We start from the raw sequence: 20,689 nt of genomic DNA, 5'->3' as shown, positions 1-20,689 counted from the left end.
GGTAGATTGCCCCCGGTAATGCATTCGGCAGACCACACCACCCTCTGGAGAGCCTTGCGGTTGCGGGCGGTGCAGTTGCCATACCAGGCGGTGATACAGCCCGACAGGATGCTTTCAATTGTGCACCTGTAAAGTTTTGTGAGGGTTTTAGGTGACAAGCCAAATTCTTTAGCCTCCTGAGGTTGAAGAGGCTCTGTTGTGCCTTTTTCACCATACTGTCTGTGTGGGTGGTCCATTTCAGTTTCTTAGTGATGTACAGTCGTGACCAAAGGTTTTGAGAATGACACAAATATTAATTTTCACAAAGTCTGCTGCCTCAGTGCCTTTAGATATTTTTGTCAGATGTTATTATGGAATGCTGAAGTATCAAAGGCTTTTACTGACAATTACATGAAATTGATGCAAAGAGTCAATATGTGCAATGTTTTGCCTTCTCTTTCAAGGACTCTGCAATCCACCCTGGCATGCTGTCAATTAACTTCTGGGCCACATCCTGACTGATGGCAGCCCATTCTTGCATAATCAATGCTTGGATTTTGTCAGAATTTGTGGGTTTTTGTTTGTACACCCGCCTCTTGAGGATTGACCACAAGTTCTCAATGGGATTAAGGTCTGGGGAGTTTCCTGGCCATGGACCCAAAATATCAATGTTTTGTCCCCCCGAGCCACTTAGTTATCACTTTTGCCTCATGGCAAGGTGCTCCATCATACTGGAAAAGGCATTGTTCGTCACCAAACTTTTCCTGGATAGTTGGGAGAAGTTGCTCTTGGAGGATGTGTTGGTACCATTCTTTATTCATGGCTGTGTTCTTAGGCAAAATTGTGAGTGAGCCCACTCCCTGAGAAGCAACCCCACACATGAATGGTCTCAGGATGCTTTACTGTTGGCATGACATAGGACTGATGGTAGCGCTCGCCTTGTCTTCTCCGGACAAGCTTTTTTCCGGATGCCCCAAACAATTGGAAAGGGGATTCATCAGAGAAAATGACTTTACCCCAGTCCTCAGCAGTCCAATCCCTGTACCTTTTGCAGAATATCAGTCTGTCCCTGATGTTTTTTCTGGAGGAAGTGCCTTCTTTCCTGCCCTTCTTGACACCAGGCCATCCTCCAAAAGTCTTCGCCTCACTGTGCATGCAGATGCAATCACTCCTGCCTGCTGCCATTCCTGAGCAAACTCTGTACTGGTGGTGCCTTGATCCCGCAGCTGAATCAACTTTAGGATACTTTTCTGGCGCTTGCTGGAATTTCTTGGGCGCCCAGAAGCCTTCTTCACAACAATTGAACCGCTCTCCTTGAAGTTCTTGATGATCCGATAAATGGTTGATTTAGGTGCAATCTTACTGGCAGCAATATCCTTGCCTGTGAAGCCATTTTTGTGCACAGAAATGATGACAGCACGTGTTTCCTTGCAGGTAACCATGGATGACAGAGGAAGAATAATGATTCCAAGCACCACCCTCCGTTTGAAGCTTAGAGTCTGTTATTCGAACTCAATCAGCATGACAGAGTGATTTCCAGCCTTGTCCTCGTCAACACTCACACCTGTGTTAATGAGAGAATCACTGACATGATGTCAGCTGGTCCTTTTGTGGCAGGGCTGAAATGCAGTGGAAATGTTTTTTGGGGATTGAGTTCATTTGCATGGCGAAGAGGGACTTTGCAATTAATTGCAATTCATCTGAAAACTCTTCATAACATTCTGGAGTATATGCAAATTGCCATCATACAAACACAAAATTAATATTTGTGTCATTCTCAAAACTTTTAGCCACAATTGTATATGCCAAGGAGCTTTCCACCTACTCCGCTGCGGTCCCGTCGATGTAGATAGGGGGGTGCACCTTCCGCTGTCTCCTGAAGTCCACGACCATCTCCTTTGTTATGTTGACGTTGAGTGAGAGGTTGTTTTCCAGGCACCACACTCCCAGAGCCCTCACCTCCTCCCTGTAGGCTGTCTCTCCCTGTAAGCTGTCCCATTTGTTGTCCGTTTTGCATAACGCCTTGATGATTTCCAGTACTTCCATTCTCCTTTTCCTTCATCAGTTGCGATCAGAAAAAATGTGTCACCTAAAGATTCAACAATAGAAATAATCATAATAATGTATTATTACTCTATGGGAACAAACACACACACACACACTCACGGTCCACAAACACACAGCTCCCACTGAGCTCCAACCCAAAGCCACATTAGCTTCCTGGGGACGAGCTGCGTTTGTATCTCTGTTTTCCTCCTGTTACATGAATGCTGCATTCTGTTCATCCCAATGTTTTAGAGGCCTGTCCCTGTTCAGGCCTCTGCTTCTATGTGATCACTGTTAGTGTTTCTGTGTTGCGTCTCTGTGTTGTGTTTTGTTGTGTTGTGGGATGTGTTGTGTAATGATTAACACGGTGATGAGGCATCCATGTGATGAATAGAGTTCAGTAGAGTTAGTCCTCTACTACTGGTCACAAACTCCAATGAGGCTTTGCTAAACTCTACCCTCCAAGCAGATATAGGATTGTGGTGTTTGGGGGTCTCTTAAATGAAAGCATTTCAATCCTTCAATGTTGCAGGATTCATTTCCAACACAAACAGATTGCCAGATGCATTTTGACATATCTAGCACATACATTAGTTCATGTTAGTGTTGGGATAGGTCCCTTGTTCATAGGCACAAAAGTAATATAGGCTACACACAGTATGGCCCACTGTGTCTTTTAACCAGTTTAGTTAAGTTTATTGGGATCCCTATTAGCTGTTACTCATTCAGCAGGTACTCTTCCTGGGGTCCACACAAAACGTAAAATACATGGCACAGTACAGGGCAGTTATACAATAGCACAAAGGCAATACTACCATAAATCCTTATCCTCTGTTCACCAATGTATCTCCTTTGCTGCTATATGGTATGACTGTGCTTCTGTGGCTATATACATGTACCACAGATGTTGATGTTACTTGGAGTCGTTTGGGTGGTGGGTGGTTAATCTGTCTTGCTATATACCGTGTGTAATGATAAAGGAAGAGAGGGTGGCTAAGGAGTATTGGACACTACACACAATGAACGGCCACTTTGTTCACAATGTTGAGCACAAAATGTTTGATCATGTCTGATTTACTGTCCCTGCTGGCTGAAGCTCTCATTCCCTTTTGGTTTTGTTTTGTAGATAAGTACACTGTGTTGAGGGTAAAGCGGGCGAGGGAGAGCAATACAAAATGCCATTTTTCACCCTTCCAGGTATATCTTCGAAGGCTCCTCCTCGGACGTAAAAAAAAAAAAACCCACAGAGCGTTTGTGTGTGTGTTTGTATGGGCTGACTGTGCTGTCTTTTCTACTCACCCCCGCCTCTCCTCCGACAAAATCCCTCCTTCATCCTCCCATTTGCCTGCTCTCATCCTTTCTCTGTCCTTGTGTACGTCTGTCTGCCACTGTCTCTCTGTCCTTGCACAAACACCCACAAACACACATACACAGACACAGGCTGATGGCACTTCCGCCAGGCAAGCTGAACCGTGCCACCACCAACATGACACCCATCACGACATCCCCCTCACCACTCTCAGGACTGCCCCCTCCCCCCATTATCCCCAGTCACCCGCATGCTGTGACATCCCGTGTGCCTTGATCGTCCAGCACAGGGTTGAACCCAACGACGATCCCTCCCAACTCGTCCCTAAAATAAGAATGACCTCTTTCGCTGCCTCTCCTCCCACCTCCAGGTTATACCTATGACAGAAGCTTTAAATAGGAGCGGATGCTGTGAAATTCTTGTTAGAGCTAACTCAAACCATTCGGTTGTGGAATTACAACCCAGATTGTCATATTTATTGCTTTTCTGCTGACAACAACAAAACTATCGCATTGGTGACATTTCTAGTCACTGGCACCGCCTGCCAACATGTGAGCTATGATGCCTTTCCTCCACTAGAGGGCTTGCAGCATGCTCTCGCCGACCAAGCGTAATACGGTTAGGTGTGCAGTCATGTAATGGGTTAACAGGTGCGTGTTATGCTCTATAGAAATGTATGTTTAGCTAAGGTCTGCAGTGTAAATCTGTACATTTCAATTCATATGAATGAAAGTGAGCCCCTCAAACGTGAATGAATTCCCCCCCAAAATGGAAGCCTACACATCTGATTGAAACAGAGGCCAATCGCTTAGAACACTTGTTAACTCTGTCTTGTATTTTGCTTTGTGTGTTAGCAAAATGCTACTACACGTAACACTCTTCAGTTGATCCAACAGGCCGGTCCTCTCGTCGTACGGTAGTTACCCATAAGGTGAACTGGCTCTAGCAGTCAACTGACTGGCCCTCTGTCACTCACTGTTTTTCTCTCACCACCTCCTTCCTCGTTCCTTTACTTTCAACCACCCCTCCTTCCTCAATCCCCCCCACTCCTGGGTGTGTGGCATGAACAGATCACCACAAACAGTACCCCCTCCTGCCCCCTCCCCCTCTGAGATGGAGAGGGTAACCCGGGGCAAGACCCCCCTCCACTCCACATGGTCAGTAGCTCTGTCAGTGACTCTGTGTTTGTACCCACCACCGGGGATGCCCTCTCCCAAAATGGAGTAAGCGCTATGTGTTCCTCCACCTCCATCCAACGGTACCCCACTCCCTGTTCCCCCACAAGGGACACAATCATCTTGCATCTTTCCTCTCAGCACAAGCATGAAACTCCTCTCTGAGTGTGACCATCACAAAGATGTGAACCAATCATTTTATGTGGATGTAGTAGTGCTATTTATATGTCTGTATCACATATGGGAAAGATGGGTAAACCCCTTTCCCCTCCAACTGTATTCACAAAACCAGTCATTAAATACATGTAGCTACCTTGCACTTTAACTAGTGTGTAAATGTAAGCATCTGCACACATTTAATGCCTACGCGACAACGTTGCAACATGTTGCAAAAACAAATGACTGAATCCTAATCTGACCCTTGTGTCGCATTTGTAATCTATTTTCTCGCCGACTTGCTCCATAAGGAGCGGTCAGTAATTAATAAGACCATATTAATGCTTGATTGGTTGTTCGGCATGGCATGCTCAAATCTAACAGCACGTTGCCTTTAGCGGTGTGTGTGTTTGGATTCCAGAGGAGCTGCAACCCCCTGTAGACCCTGGAGATATACAGTGGGGAGAACAAGTATTTGATACACTGCCTATGTTGCAGGTTTTCCTACTTACAAAGCATGTAGAGGTCTGTAATTGTTTATCATGGGTACACTTCAACTGTGAGAGACGGAATCTAAAGCAAAAATCCAGAAAATCACATTGTGTGATTTTTAAGTAATTCATTTGCATTTTATTGCATGACATAAGTATTTGATCACCTACCAACCAGTAAGAATTTGGGCTCTCACAGACCTGTTAGTTTTTCTTTAAGAAGCCCTCCTGTTCTCCACTCATTACCTGTATTAACTGCACCTGTTTGAACTCGTTAGCTGTATAAAAGACACCTGTCTACACACTCAATCAAACAGACCAACCTCTCCACAATGGCCAAGACTAGAGAGCTGTGTAAGGACATCAGGGATAAAATTGTAGACCTGCACAAGGCTGGGATGGGCTACAGGACAATAGGCAAGCAGCTTGGTGAGAAGGCAACAACTGTTGGCACAATTATTAGAAAATGGAAGAAGTTCAAGATGACGGTCAATCACCCTCGGTCTGGGGCTCCATGCAAGATCTCACTTCGTGGGGCATCAATGATCATGAGGAAGGTGAGGGATCAGCCCAGAACTACACGGCAGGACATTGTCAATGACCTGAAGAGAGCTGTGACCAGTCTCAAAGAGAACCATTAGTAACACACTAGGCTGTCATGGATTAAAATCCATGCGCTGGCAGCGCACGCAAGCCAGCGCATGTCCAGGCCCGTCTGAAATTTGCCAATGACCATCTGGATGATCCAGAGGAGGAATGGGAGAAGGTCATGTGGTCTGATGAGACAAAAATATAGCTTTTTGGTCTAAACTCCACTCGCCGTGTTTGGAGGAAGAAGAAAGATGAGTACAACCCCAAGAACACCATCCCAACCATGAAGCATGGAGGTGGAAACATCATTCTTTGGGGATGCTTTTCTGCAAAGGAGACAGGACGATTGCACCGTATTGAGGGGAGAAGGGATGGGGCCATGTATCGCGAGATCTTGGCCAACAACCTCCTTCCCTCAGTAAGAGCATTGAAGATGGGTTGAGGCTGGGTCTTCCAGCATGACAACGACCAGAAACACATAGCCAGGGCAACTAAGGGGTGGCTCCGTAAGAAGCATCTCAAGGTCCTGGAGTGGCCTAGCCGGTCTCCAGACCTGAACCCAATAGAAAATCTTTGGAGGGAGCTGAAAGTCCGTATTGCCCAGCGACAGCCCCGAAACCTGAAGGATATTTGTTTTAGATTTCGTCTCTCACAGTTGAAGCGTACCTATGATTTTTTTAAATTACATACCTCTACATGCTTTGTAAATAGGAAAACCTGCAAAATCGGCAGTGTATCAAATACTTGTTCTCCAAACTGTATGTCTGTTTGTGTGTTCTCCTTACTGCAGCTCAGACTTCTCTGTCCCTACCTACCTCTCCTTACCTTACCTTACCTCCTTACCTTACCCCACCTATCCCTTTCGGCCCACCTATCCCTTTCGGCCCATCACTTCAATCCCATCTCACACTTACTTCATCTCACTGTCACTCCATCTTTGTCTATTTTCCTCTGTGTTTATCAATCTCTATTGGTCTCTTCTCCTCCTCGCTCATCAATCCTCGTTTCCTCCTTCTCTCCTCTGACTTTTTTCCCTGATCTCCCTCAATGGATGTCCTCACTACTCCTCAATCGACAACCATACTCATGCATCCCTCTTCAATCACCTCACCGTTCCGTCACTTTCTCCTTTCCTACTTTTCTCCTTTAACAACCTTCACTCATTTTCCTCTCCCTCCTCCTTCTCCCCCTTTTATCCTCACTCTCCTTTGACCCTGTCCTCCGCCACCTCTCTCTCTCCCCTCGCCCCCTTTCCTGCACACCCTGTCCCCCCCTGCAGGATGATAAGGAGATCGACCTGGAACACCTTCACCGCCGGGTTAACAGCCTGTGCACAGAGGACGACAGCCCCCACAAACAGTTCTCCACCTCCTCCATTGACCTGACGCCACTGGACATGGACTCTATGCCGGCCAACCGGCAGGCCCTGGAGCAGATCAGCGACTTCCGAAACACGCACATCACCACTACCACCTTCATCCCCGAGCAGATCCAGACCCTCAGCCGCAGCCTGTCTGCCAAGGCCCAACAGGGCTTCGCCTTTGGTCCCGTGCAGGACCACCGGACTGGGGGGCCCTTCAGGCAGAGAGCCCCCAACGGAGGCTTCTTCCGCAGCCCTATCAAGACTATGTCCTCCATACCCTACCAGCCCACTCCCCAGCCCAACTTCGGCTACGGCAACGACCCAGACCGGGGCACGTCCATATGAGGCGAGAAGGAGTAGGCCGCACAGCGAGAGAAAGATGAAATTAAACGCACTCAAAAAAATCTATGTACATAGGAATCTTTTTCAGTTCTGATTTTTTTGAGGGGCTTTGCTTTTGTTTGGTGGGGGTTTTGCTGCTGAAACCTGGTGGTGAGAGGTCGGGACTTGAATATTTGCTTTATTGTCATCTTTCTCATGGTTGTCTAGGGATCTTTTGGGTGTGACGGGGCTCTGTTTTCTCTTTTTCGTTACATGGCATTTGAGGACTGCCTTTCTGAAGAAGATTTTGGACCCAACAAGGAGGATATGTATTTGTTTTTTACAACAGAAAACACTTTTCTGTTCTTGAGATCTACAAATCGGCAACAACCCTATGCTCATTTGAAGGATGTTCTTGTCTTTGCCTTTCACCATATGGGACTCCATCCCACTCAGTTCTCTGGTGTTGATCATCAATGCCTGTACTCCAAATCTGAAATCTGCACCAAAATGGGTGTCCATTGGCTCCACTGCCCTGCAGACTGAGACCTCACTGTCTGAGCTTTGGGCACGCTTCGTCATTTTTGTGCACATAAGGCTCCATCAATTCCACTGCACTGTACCAGTGCCCATTGACCTGTATTTGATTGTATGTAGTTTGGATATTTTTTTCTCACCTGTACTGTGCTCTCTATTTCAAGGTGAGCGCCTCAGCCTCTAAACAAACACTTGAGAGATGCATAGATGGACAAAAAGGAACTGAAAATATAAGATAAAAGACAACAGAAAAAGGACTTTTAAAAAGCAGCTGAGGCTATTGTATGTATTTTATTGAATTTGCTTTGAAAATCTATTTCAATCCGTGGAATGTGTTTGGTGAGAAAGTCACACAAAAAAAAATGTTTGGAGCTGTCTCATTGTTTTTTTTTCTACCAATTTTGAAAAGCGCTAAATGACTGCTATAGTCTTACTCTGGTTTGCATCATTAATCATATTCAAAAAACGTTTTTTTTAAACCTAATTTGTATTTCTACCAGGGCTCAGTCAGAAAAAAAGTCGCATTTCATTCTCCAGTCCACTAACTGACTGTTGTGTACCTGTAAGGGCAAACAGTTGAGCTCAGAGTGAGGAGAACCCCTTTCAGATAACATCCACAGTACAAGCCATATCATTGCAGGCTGGCTTCACCTTGCCAGTTTCCTGCTTCAACAGGATTTCTTGCCATTGGAACTGTAGAGCTGATGGCATTCATTTTGAAAGATCTTTCTTCATTTCTTAAATGTTAAGGGTACTGTTTATCTAACTTTTTTAAAAGTGCCAATTGTTTAAATGAGGCCATTTAGGTGCAGTTTGGGGGGAGGGGGTCAAAAAAAAACAATATTTTGTGAAGGGAAAAGTGGAAACTAACCTTTTCACTAACACTGTATTAATATTTAATAATGTTTGTTGTTTAGAATGAGCTTTCAGTTTGTTATCTTAAGACTAAACCGCAAATGTTGTGCGTAGAGAACCGAAGCAGTGTTTGATGCAAGCATTCTAGATGTCCTTTTCTTAAGCTACAGTATGGCTATTGAATGACAATAGGACACAGAAAATGTTTAAAGACATTTTATTTACTATTAATGACAGACACATTATGAAATATGTATATTTTACATGTTGATGCTATATTTGTTTAAAAAATAATAATAATATATCATATGAGCATCGAGTTAGCAGTCACCCTATACATTTGGTTTCCCTCAGTTCCAGCCCACACATAAGCTTTCTCATGTCATCTTGAGTTCATTTTGATTTGCTGGTTAATAACAGAGGAGGCAAGTTCTTAAAAAGAAGCATGCACAACTTGCTATGCCCGTGACATGTTTTATTTCATACATAGAACGTACAGGATTACTTGATCAATTTTCAACTGATTATAATGTGCAGTATTTAATATAGGCCTATTTTGTTGTATATGTGTTGCATATTATTCAAACGGAACAATCTGAGGCCTCTGTTACAAGTGGCAAAGCTTTCTGTGTATAATTTGTCTAATAAACTTGTTTTCTACAGCGGTATGGTTTTTGTAGTCTTTGCTGTGACTGCGTAGGCCTTGCCAGTCAAGATGTTTCAGTTTTCCGATTTCTATGTATGCACAATTTACGATCAAATCTGTGAATGTTTTATAAGTGAGGTTCCCCAGGTTCTAGGTTATGTTAATCTTCATCCCAGTGTGGTCTTCATCACTTTCAATGACACATAAGGATACTGCCTCTTGGAACAGCTGGGCCCATTACTGGGTTGGGAGAGCACATCAGATACCAAGCAAGTCAAAGTCTGTCTGTTTGTGCCATCATGCCACCACTTGTTATGTTTGGCGTGACAATGAGTGATAAGGTGTAGGCGAGAGCACAACTTAACTGGGACCAGGTTTGCTGGTTTATGTGTAAAGGAGGTGCTTTTGTTAACTCAGAAGACATTATTCTGTACATTTTATGAAACTCTGGGAGTATTGAAATGGTATCTGTGAAAGACCATCCAATAGCTTTTGAAACTACAGTTTTGTAAAAGTCATTTTTTGTTCGTTCTTCACAATATGGTGAAGAATCTAATCAAGGGGATGTCAGCGTTTGAAAATAGTGGTATCTTATGGTAGGCTAACTATCATTACTCAAGCAATTGTGTTGTTTCATTTTTAAGCAGGATGTGGCGCTGTTTCACTGGAAACCATTTTGTAGACAATGTTGTGCTATCTGATCTGAAGAAAGAGAGAGCCCTTTGAATTGAATTGCAAGCGCGAGAGCGAGAGTGCGTGCACGTGTGTACAGCACATTATTTTATAATAGAGACTTTATTAAACAAAATGGAATATGAAACTAAAACATGAAGGTTATTTTTCATGGTATGCACTTGCCATTGCCTAAAGTTGTGCCTAAAAACAAAAGGCACCTAATCATCCAACGTCTGGCTGTTCCAAGAAGGCCTTAGAATTCCAAAGTAAATAAATACCAATGGTACACAGATACATTATTTTTATTAGGCTATTATTATGATTATTGTTGTTATCGTTATTGTTATTAGTAGTAGTAGTAGTAGTCGTACTAGTAGTACTAGTAGTAGTAGTGTTCTTATTATCAGCCTATTTCTGCATCCCTCCAGTGCACCTCGTTTCCCCGGAGACAGGAATGGGGTGAGCAGCATGCAGACTGCATCACGCTGGAAGCCCCCAATGGTTCACATTTTGAGCCCATTTTCCAAAGAGTCCCCCAAGCGTGTCGAATGGAACATAGAGTCGCCATTGTGCATGCGACATTTTAATAATCGACAGCTACAATATCCAACCTGTTGTTTGCTTTAGGAGCCATTCCATGCTCACTGGACGGCCACTTGTAGGTGGAGAGACGGACCTAGGCGCCAGTCCCCAAGCCTCGACGCCTTATGAATACATGAATAAAAAGTGAAAAGATTCATGTAATTTAATCTCAGAAATTGTAGGATGTTGCCCGCTGTCCTGCATGAACGGGCTGGTCTCACATGTTTGATATTGCTAAACTTTCAGTAGGCTATAGTCTTTTACAGGCTACAATTATTTCCGTTTTTCCTTAGGCCTACCTCATATGGCCATTCGAATAAGATAATATCTAAAGACGTTACAACTTATTCAATCATTCCTGCTATGTGTTTATTTGTATGACTTAATTTTCTCAATAATTATTGTCATTATTATTTATATTGTTATTCAGTAGCCTAGTCTATTTTCCTTTTAATAACTGAGTGTTCAGAAAGTGACATTGCGGCTGGTTTTACGTATAGGCTATCTGGTTGCCTTTACGGCTATTCTTTTATTTGATAATAGTTTCTAGCCTATAATATTTTCTCATATTCTTAGAGATATCCATATGATTTGTATATTTAATTCGTTTAGATATATAATGTTCTTTTCATTCTATAAGAAGGTGGGGGGGGCGGGGGGCTGCGGGTGTCACTGTCCCAGCACTGTTCAACGCACACACTACTTCCTCCTCGCTTGCTTATGACAGTAAAAGCGCTGTCGAGCCCCCTGCTCATCTTTCCGATCCCTGTGAAGCTCTTTTACCAACAGGGCGTTCCGTAAACCGGATCAAAAGGTTTTGAACCTGTACAAAAGAAAATGAAACTCGAGATGGCCTTAACATTCATAGAATGGAGGAGCGGATCGGTGAATTGACAATGAGCACGAACCCCATGAGCCGAGTTCTTTGGTCAAACTGTTTTCAGTTCCTAGAACCAGGATGGAATATTCTTTGCTTAGTTGGCGCCCTTTTCGTGGAGTAAATTAATTTCTGAATTTCTATGAGTCTGGAAAAGTTACGTTAAATTCACGCATAGGCAGATTTTTGGACATGGGAGCTACAGATCTTGAAGTATCTACACCCCTTGACTTTTTCCAGATTTTGTTGTGTTACAGCCTGCATTTAAAATAGATTAAATTAAGATTTGTTTTGTCACTGGCCAAAACACAATACCCCATAATATCAAAGTGAAATTAGGTTTTTCGAAATTTGTACAAATTAATTAAAAATGAAAAGTTGAAATGTCTTGAGCACATAAATATTCAACCACTTTGTTATAGCAATCCTAAATAAATTCAGAAGTAAAACATAGGCTTTAACAAGTCACATAATAAGTTGCATGGACTCACTCAGTGTGCAATAATAGCGTTTAACATGACTTTTGAATAACTACCTCATCTCTGTACCCCACACATACAATGTAACATCCCACAGAGACCAGGGAGCTTTTTCAATGCCTCGCAAGGAATGGCACCTATTGGTGGATGGGTAAAAATATAAAAGCAGACATTGAATATCCCTTAGAGCATGGTGAAGTTATTAATTACACTTTGGATGGTGTATCAATACAACCAGTCACTTCAAAGATACAGGGGTCCTTCCTAATGTAGTTGCCAGAGAGCAAAGACACCACTCAGGGATTTCACCAAGAGGCCAATGGTGACTTTAAAACATTTACAGAGTTTAATAGCTGTGATAGGCAAAAACTGAGGATGCATCAACAACATTGTAATTACTCCACAATACTAACCTAATTGACAGAGTGAAAAGGAGAGGAAGGCTGTACAGAAGAAAAAATATTTCAAAACATTCATCCTGTTTGCAACAAAGACATATTGCTAAAAAAAAAGCTATCCAGTTTTTTTCCTGAATACAAAGTGTTATATTTGTGGCTAGTCCAATATTACTGAGTACTACTCTCCATTTTTCAAGCATAGTGATGCTGCATCATGTTATGGTATGCTTCTAATCGTTAAGGACTGGGGAGTTTTTCAGGATACAAAATAAACGGAATGGAGCAAAGAACAGGCAAAATCTTAGAGGAAAACCTGATTCAGTCTGCTTCCCCCAAGCCACTGTGAGATGAATTCATCTTTCAGCAGGACAATAACCTAAAACATAAGGCCAAATCTACACTGGAGTTGCTTACCAAGAAGCCAGTGAATGTTCCTGAGTTGCCGAGTTACAGTTTTGAATTAAATCTGCTTGAAAATCTATGGCAACTTTGGCAAGACATGAAAATGGTTGTCTAGCAATGATAAACAACCAATTTGACAGAGCTTTAATATTTTTTTAAGAATAATAGGAAAATATTGTACAATCCAGGTCTGCAAGCTCTTGGAGACTTCCACAGAAAGTCTCACAGCTATAATCTCTGCCAAAGGTGATTCTAGCATATATTGACTCAGGGGTGTGAATACTTATGTAAATGAGATATTTGATGTTCAAAAAATGTGCTAAAATGTCTATAAACATGTTTTCACTCTATCATTATTTTAATATTGTGTGTAGATGGGTGAGAGAGAAGAAAATATATTTAAACCATTTAGAATTCAAGCTGTAACAACAAAATATGGAATAAGTCAAGGGGCATGACTACTTTCTGAAGGTACTGTTTATGGAAAATATTGTCAGCATTTCAAAAGTTTTGCCTTATACCTCATTTTATTTCATTGTTGACCAACTTACAACCGGGACAAAATGTAGGAAAGGCCCTATAGCCACAAGGAACTTGATGATGATGATTAATGACACGGCTTTATGATCATCCATTTTCGTTTGACAAATTTAGGTTGTAATTACACTATTCTGGATTTTAGTCCTATGTCCTCCCTTATAAGAGATGCATACAACTGGGCGCAGACCTCAGTTCAACATCTAGTTTACATTTGGTTGAGTTGTGAACTAAAGTGAACTCATCGTGAAATCAACAAAAAATGTCACCACTTCATTGGATTTAGGTTAGGTGAGGTTGGGTGAAAAAAAATAAGAAATTACCTTAAATTGATGACTTTTTGCAAATCCAATTCGTTTTTCACGTTGATTGAACTGTCATCAATTTTATTTTTTGAGGTTGAAATGACGTGCTATGACGTTGATTCAAGCAGTTTTTATCCGGTGGGATAGGCCTACATTGTCAATTTCGAAATGACTGTCTTTACTATTGAAGATGTTTTTCAGGAGCCAAAGAAGTTATTGACATGCCTGCGGTTTTGGACAGGTGCATGGACATCCTCAAACAGTCCACGAGCTGAAGCTCGCGCTGTCCACACTCCTAACCATATAGCTATATCCCTGCGTGTGACCTGAGGGACTGCCCTTTGTGCGGTTAAACAGTTAAACCGAGGCATTATCATAAACAGTCTTGGCATAATAACCTCTCTCGGGTTTTCCGAGACTTCTCATTGGTCGCCAACACGCGCCTGCCCCAAGTGATCTTATTGGTCAAAGCGCCACGCGACCAGCTGAGAAAGGGGGCTCCCAGGCGCGTGCCGCTTTTTAAAGCGATGCCGCGCCTTGAGACACTAGAGAAGGAGTCCTGCACGCGACATAGTGCGAGCACAGTGTGCAAAATAAACGTTCTTCACAGCATTTTATATTTTGCTAAGTTTTTAGTCCAAGCCACCTGATTTATAGTTTTATATATAGTTTTAAATGGATGTTATCAGTGTTGAGGAATGGAGCAAAGGCGCAAAGATGTGCGAGGTGCAGCACTCGAAAATGGAGAGGGGGGAGCAGAGCGAGTACCCATCAAGTCTGGCACTCATGGACAGCAGTGACCCACGCGCCTGGCTGGCTCCCATGCAGTCTGGCACCTGTGCGGCACACGCCGACTACCTGCTGCACTCGCCCAGCTCCAGCTTGGAAGGCGGGTTCCCCACATCCGGCCACAGCCCAAATTTTAGAAAGAGTTCCAATAGTCCGCTCAAAGTGCGGGACTTGTGTCGGCTTAAGGGATCGGTAAACGCCGAGGAGGGCAGACAGAGAGCTCCATCCAATCCCGGTAACGTTGTGCAGAAGGTGAGGCGCCAGGCAGCCAATGCGCGGGAGAGGAGACGGATGCATGGCTTGAACCATGCCTTTGACGAGCTGCGCAGTGTCATCCCTGCTTTCGACAATGACAAAAAGCTTTCCAAATACGATACCCTGCAGATGGCCCAGATCTACATCAACGCGCTGGCGGACCTGCTCCAGGGTCCCGGTGTGGACTCGCCAAAGTGTGACCTGTTGTCCGCCACGGAGAGTCCCCGGGGATCCTCCGCCTCCACCTGCCAAAGGGACGCAGGCATTGGGCTACCGGTCCAGCTTAACGGGATCCCATTCCCAGTCGAAGACGGCTCGTTCTCTACTTTGATGGAGCAAGAAATGCGGTCTCCCTCGGGGACACCCAGTTCCAGCTCTGAGAGCAGAAAGGACTCCCTCCAGTCGAACCGCAGTGACGGAGAGTTCTCCCCGCACTCCCATTTCAGTGACTCGGATGAGATGCAGATGGAGCTCCTGAGCGAAGATGAGCTCTCTGAACTCAAGCTTTCCAACCTTCACAAATATTGAGACTTTCAAATCGTGTCAATCATATCTGCTGGCATATGCCTACATTTTATACGATAATAGATTGCTTTCCAAAATCATTTTGTTTGGTTTGAGAGTCATATTTGATCAACTGTTAGATAAAGATGATTTTATGTCAGATAATTTGGTTCTGCCAATTACATTTACCGTCTCCTCGGGACCAGGGAAAGACCCCTTTGCCATGTCGACTGTCGCGCGCAGCATTGCCACGGGCTTTCCCAATCCCACGTCATGGACAAAACGTCTTCCAAGAATTTGCCTGATATTATTTATGTACAGACCTTTATAATTATATTTTCCATATAGCACACTGCTCATGATTTAATTGTTTATTTGTTTGTAAATGTCCCTGTATTAATTTGTTTGCGACTTCTAAAGTTAACAATGCGCACTTTAAAACACGAGTCAGAGGCTTGGAGCAACATACCTTTGTTATTGAACAACAGTTTTTTTGTAGTAGTAGTAGGCCTAACGCCAATTTAATATTTCATTTAGCCATTTTTTGTTCTTTTTGGCTTTTCACTTTAAATGAATTTATGTGTCTGTGCTTTCATTGGATGATTTAAGTTGATTTATTCCTAATTGTGTTCTATTGTTTTTCCAATTGAATGTGTCATTTCAAATGTTTCTAAACCTAGTGATTTACCATTAACTGGTTAATTTTCTTTTGATTTTGAGAATAAAATAAGCAAACTGAAAACCATAATTTTCTGTTGTTTCGTGTTTCAATAAGTTGATACTATCCTAATCGAGGAAAATACATATCCAACACTTCAAAATAACAACTGTCATACAACTATTCCATGAAGGACCATGTTAACGAATCTTTTTCCATTGCATGACATGCAGAACCACTTGCGGGAATGAGGGGAATATTAACTCTAACTAACTTATAGCCTGCTTTGCTGATATTAATTATGAAACATAGTGTAAAGATCTAATAACACAGGTATAAAATGTTTCTTTGTGATGATGAAGCTATTATTATTATTCTTATCTCAAATGCATTTATAAATATGCTGTCTCTAGATGAGTCATTTTTTTATATATATTTTAAAATATTACTCTATCCACCATAATCGACTTCAGGTTGACTTCCTTATTTATAAACAAAATCCAATTATGTGACCTTGTGGATATTCACGTTCATTCGGTTTATCTTGTGTATAAGGCTAATATATTTGTATTTTCTTGTGGTTTTGTCTCACCTTTTCCTGCATATTCTATGCATATTAAGTAGGATATTGATTGTTGGCTTGAAATATGTTAAATGGTGTCAAATCCTTAATCAATCATAATTTAAATAGTTTGCAAATACATCATATCCTTTGAAGGCTCAGAAAACCAACCACTTAGGCCAAACACACTTGGGTGAAAGCTAATTCCATCGTTAAAGTACATTGTTAAGACATTGATGTGGTGAAGCAGAAGGTAAAAAAATATATATACTTATTTATTCTCTTCATGTAAATATCTCAAATCAATCAAAGGCATGGACACTCAATTATTCCGATAATTTATGTAAGTGAACGATGTTTTGAACAGCGTGTCCTCAAAGCGCTCGCTCTCCATGTTTGGGTGTCTGGTCCAGCAATTATACATTCTAACTTGAGTGTTTAGAGCAACAGTGGCACTTCTCTCAAAATGATTAGGCTAGTATTAAAATCATGAGTTCTGGTGACATTTATACAATTAATTGTAATCGGAGTCTGCATTAATTTCAGGCTATTGTTGGCAGGCCCGTGGTCCAAGGTGTTGTATAGCCTAATCAAAACACGCGCTGTCAGCTGGTGAGCGCTCGGGTCTCCTCCGTACACTGTGATCTATGTCCCTCAGGACTTGACTCACTCTCTAACCCCGCCATGCACATGCACACTTCTGCTTGCTTGCTCGCAAGATAGCCACACACAAACTCACTCTCTCTCTCTCTTCTCTCTCTCTCTCTCTCTCTCTCTCCAAATAATTGATGTACACTCTTTTACCCTCATTTGATGCATTCATTTTCGGCTTAGACTAAGCGACAGTGCAGACATTTTCATGTATAGCCAGCCTGGTCTCTTAGACTAGACGTAACATAATAAATGTACATTTGCAACACTCAAATTAGTATGATATGCAGTGACCAGTCATTCAGCCCCAACTGAAGAAAAAAAATATAACAAGAAAATTGGTGTGCTTGCATGTTATTATTATTGCAAACAATGTAAAAATATATCTATATAATTGAGTAAATAAAGCTGCATACCATTTATTTTTATTTTTAGTAAGGCAGCTCGCTTGATCATGTCAACATCTTACTTTCACCATCTTAGCTAGCAGTCATCATCGTGAATCAAGTCTAATGGTGGCAAATCCTTTTAAATTCTTATCAAATTAAAATAAATAATGAAGAGAAAATATAGATAAAATGTATCGGTGTTCATCGGCCATTGGATATAAACATTACACAACAAGTTGGAAATCGCAAATTCAACAATAACTGGTTTGTAAGGAATCAGTGGCTAACTGTGAGTTCAAGACAACTGCGAACTCGGGAAAAACGAGCAACGACTGGGAAAATACATTATGAACTGTCAATCAAATCAGAATTGTAAATTCGGCATCTTTCTCTTTGATGAAAAAATTTGCCCACGAAGGACCACTTTCCTGTTCAAGCACATTGTAACAACGTGAGTCCAAAAATGTCTTCTGTTGCTTCATAAATTATGTAGGATGCCAGAGAGATATGTACACTGTAGCTAAGAAAGTAATACTAAGTGTATGTTGTATAGTAAGCTGTTAGTTGCCCATGTGCCTCACCCTAATAATTTTGTCTATTTTCAACACCGCGGTATTGTAAACACATCGTTCATGGCTGGTGTGTGCTTATTTGCCTATAACCTGTTTTGGAGAAATGTAATCATTGAATAGTTTAAGAGCTTTCATTGTCTGTTTATATGCCCCCTTTATTTATGCTACGGTTCTGACTTGTTGTACAGGGAGTACACTGTAAGAACGGCCCATGTTCTGAATTCTGTCGCTGTACATTTCAAAAGTGCTGAACAAATAGTTATATTGACGACATCAGTCATCGCTCACTCATTAACTTCGTCAACGAAATTACGGATTGCCTCTTATCCATTCGTTGTCCCCTTATGCCATAGTCTGTACATCTCAATTGTCAGTAGAAACCACATTTGTTTAAGCAAGTCAGTCATATCCACTATGTTTTTTAAAAAGACAGTAAATGAGACTGAATTAACTGTTTCACTGCCAGACAAGGCTCCTTTGAAAGCCAGGTGTAGCAATGGTAAGTTGTTGGGACTGCTTTTGGGCCACTGCTGTTGGGACAGCTTTATGTGGGCCCTAACGGTTTGTGGGCACCGTTTGTCACCGTTATAGTTTAATTAATGTATTGTTTAGTGTTGTGTTGTGTAGTGGCTTTGCTGGCATGCATCCCACATTTTTTGTTTGTTTGCCCCATCAAGATTTATATGCTAAAATCGCCACTGATGATATGTTAGCTTTGGTACGGTTACATAAGACAGAAGGTATGAAGTGAGTGTCTAGCAGCTAAAAAGTTGCATGTTTGAATCTCATTACAGACAACTTTAGCATTTTAGCTAATTAGCAACTTTGCAACATAGCATGTTAGCTAACCTTTCCCCTTCCCCTAACCGTAACCCTTTAACCTAGCTCCTAAACTTAACCCTGACCTTAAACTCTAACTCCTAGCCTAGCTAATGTTTGCCACCTAGCTAACATTAGCACTTGCCAACTATGACTTATCAATATATTCGGGTCTATTTATGCTCATATTTGAAAATGCTAATTAGCATCAAAGTAGACATTATGCAGGACTTCAAATCAATGCAATCTCCTGCATGTCATCTCTAGCTGAAACCTTTGATAAACAGGTATTGTGTCAATTTACAACTTGCACAAGACAGTTCGGGGAATTGTCGATTTAAAGAAATATAGCCAATTTATTAATTACTACATTTAGCTAACATTAGATAGTTAATCCAGAGATTCTTACCTTTGCCTCAAATCGGCAGTCTCGTCCAGATCACCATGGTATTTATAGTTGTTCATGATAGCCACATTAGCAGCTAATTAGCATTTCCTTTTACAGGTGAATATACAGGTGAGTATATTGATACAAATCATCTTGTCCTAGAGAGATTCACAACAATTATCAAACCGTCACGCCAGGGTAAGACTACAGAAAACACAGCCCTTATTAAGTGTTACTATAATCCCCTATGGGAAAAATGAATAGTGGAAAAAACGATTGGAACCATTTCCGTTTGACTGTTAGGTTTTATGGGTATTATGACTCATACTGTGGTACTCTATAGCAGGTATTCACAAACTAGGTACATGTGCAATGCCGTTGGGAGTACCCCAAATAAAAATGTGATTCACATTTTTTTTAAATGTTGATAGTACTGCTACTACCAGCAGTACTACACCTGCACCTGTCGACGACACAAGTGGTTCTGCTTCCACGAGCACATCCATTGCTAGCATCAGTAATTCTACATTTGTTGTTAGCCCAGCTAGCATGGACACTTGTTGTGAATCTGATGCAGCAGAAGAGCTACTGCCCCCTTACCCGGGAAAGCACCGAACAACAGACAGGGATGTTGGTCCATTGAAGAGGCGCAAATATTATGAGAACTACATTGATTTGGGGTTCACTTATATTGGGAGTAGTGCCTTTCCTCAGCCAGTGTGTTATATGGACAAAAGTACTATCTCACAACTCGATGAAACCTTCACTCTTGCGCAGACATTTAGAAACAAAACATGCCAATTTGAAAAATAAACCACGGGAGTTTTTTGAAAGAGAATTAAGATTTCTTTTGAGTAGTAAAACATGTATAAAAGCAACAGATACCATTAATAAGAAGGGTCTAGAAGCTTCTTATATTGTGAGATACTGAGTGGCTAGGAATAGCAAGCCCCATACTATTGTGGATATGGCTGGGACAATGCTGGGGGAAAAGGCCCAAAAAATTATACAGACAATGACTTCACGATGCATCAGTGGCATGACAGGAGATGTTTTGAAACAATTACTGCTTTGCATACAAGCCAGTGAATTCAATGCTTTACAGCTGGATGAGTCAACAGACATGGCGGGCTTGGCACAGCTCCTGGTATATATCCGTTACATTTATGGGGGGTCAATAAAGGTAGACATCCTCTTCTGCAAACCACTGGAAAATGGAGAGGATATTTTTAAAGTACTGGACAGCTTTGTGACCACTTTGGTGGTCAAGATGTGCTGGTATCTGTACTGATGGCGCAAAAGCCATGACAGGGAGACAGTGGAGTGGTAACGCGTGTGCAAGCAGTTGCTCCCGACGCCACTTGGGTACACTGCAGCA

The 20,689-nt window shown here is 42.0% G+C and overlaps 2 protein-coding genes across 4 annotated transcripts in view; both read left to right on the top strand.

Moving 5' to 3' along the window:
* LOC112263410 (glutamate receptor ionotropic, delta-2) overlaps positions 1-9,485 on the top strand; it is a 542,976-nt gene extending 533,491 nt beyond the window's left edge. The window contains exons 16-17 of one of the 3 annotated variants that reach the window (XR_006084700.1): positions 3,152-3,222; positions 7,027-7,111. Coding sequence is in view for 2 of the 3 variants with exons in the window: in XM_024439586.2 (XP_024295354.2) it covers positions 7,027-7,455 (429 nt within the window). In the remaining variant the exon portion in view is untranslated. Of the gene's footprint in view, positions 1-3,151; positions 3,223-3,459; positions 5,185-7,026 lie in introns of those variants that run through there. The other 2 variants (XM_024439586.2, XM_042330707.1) reach the window with 2 other exon arrangements.
* A 4,956-nt stretch (positions 9,486-14,441) lies between these two features.
* LOC112264153 (protein atonal homolog 1-like) lies at positions 14,442-15,590 on the top strand. Its single transcript, XM_024440727.2, has one exon. The coding sequence runs from the start codon at positions 14,442-14,444 to the stop codon at positions 15,294-15,296; it is 855 nt and encodes a 284-aa protein (XP_024296495.1). The 3' UTR covers positions 15,297-15,590.
* Positions 15,591-20,689: the final 5,099 nt, after the last annotated feature.

This window comes from Oncorhynchus tshawytscha, linkage group LG12 (assembly GCF_018296145.1).
Source record: "Oncorhynchus tshawytscha isolate Ot180627B linkage group LG12, Otsh_v2.0, whole genome shotgun sequence".
Lineage (NCBI taxonomy): Eukaryota > Metazoa > Chordata > Actinopteri > Salmoniformes > Salmonidae > Oncorhynchus > Oncorhynchus tshawytscha.
The sequence above is the reverse complement of the archived record's forward strand: the minus strand, read 5'-3'. Positions and strand labels throughout refer to the sequence as shown.

Bases quoted from the DNA above. Each gene is read 5' to 3' on its own strand.
- LOC112264153 (XM_024440727.2), top strand. From the start codon at position 14,442: ATGTGCGAGGTGCAGCACTCGAAAATGGAGAGGGGGGAGCAGAGCGAG.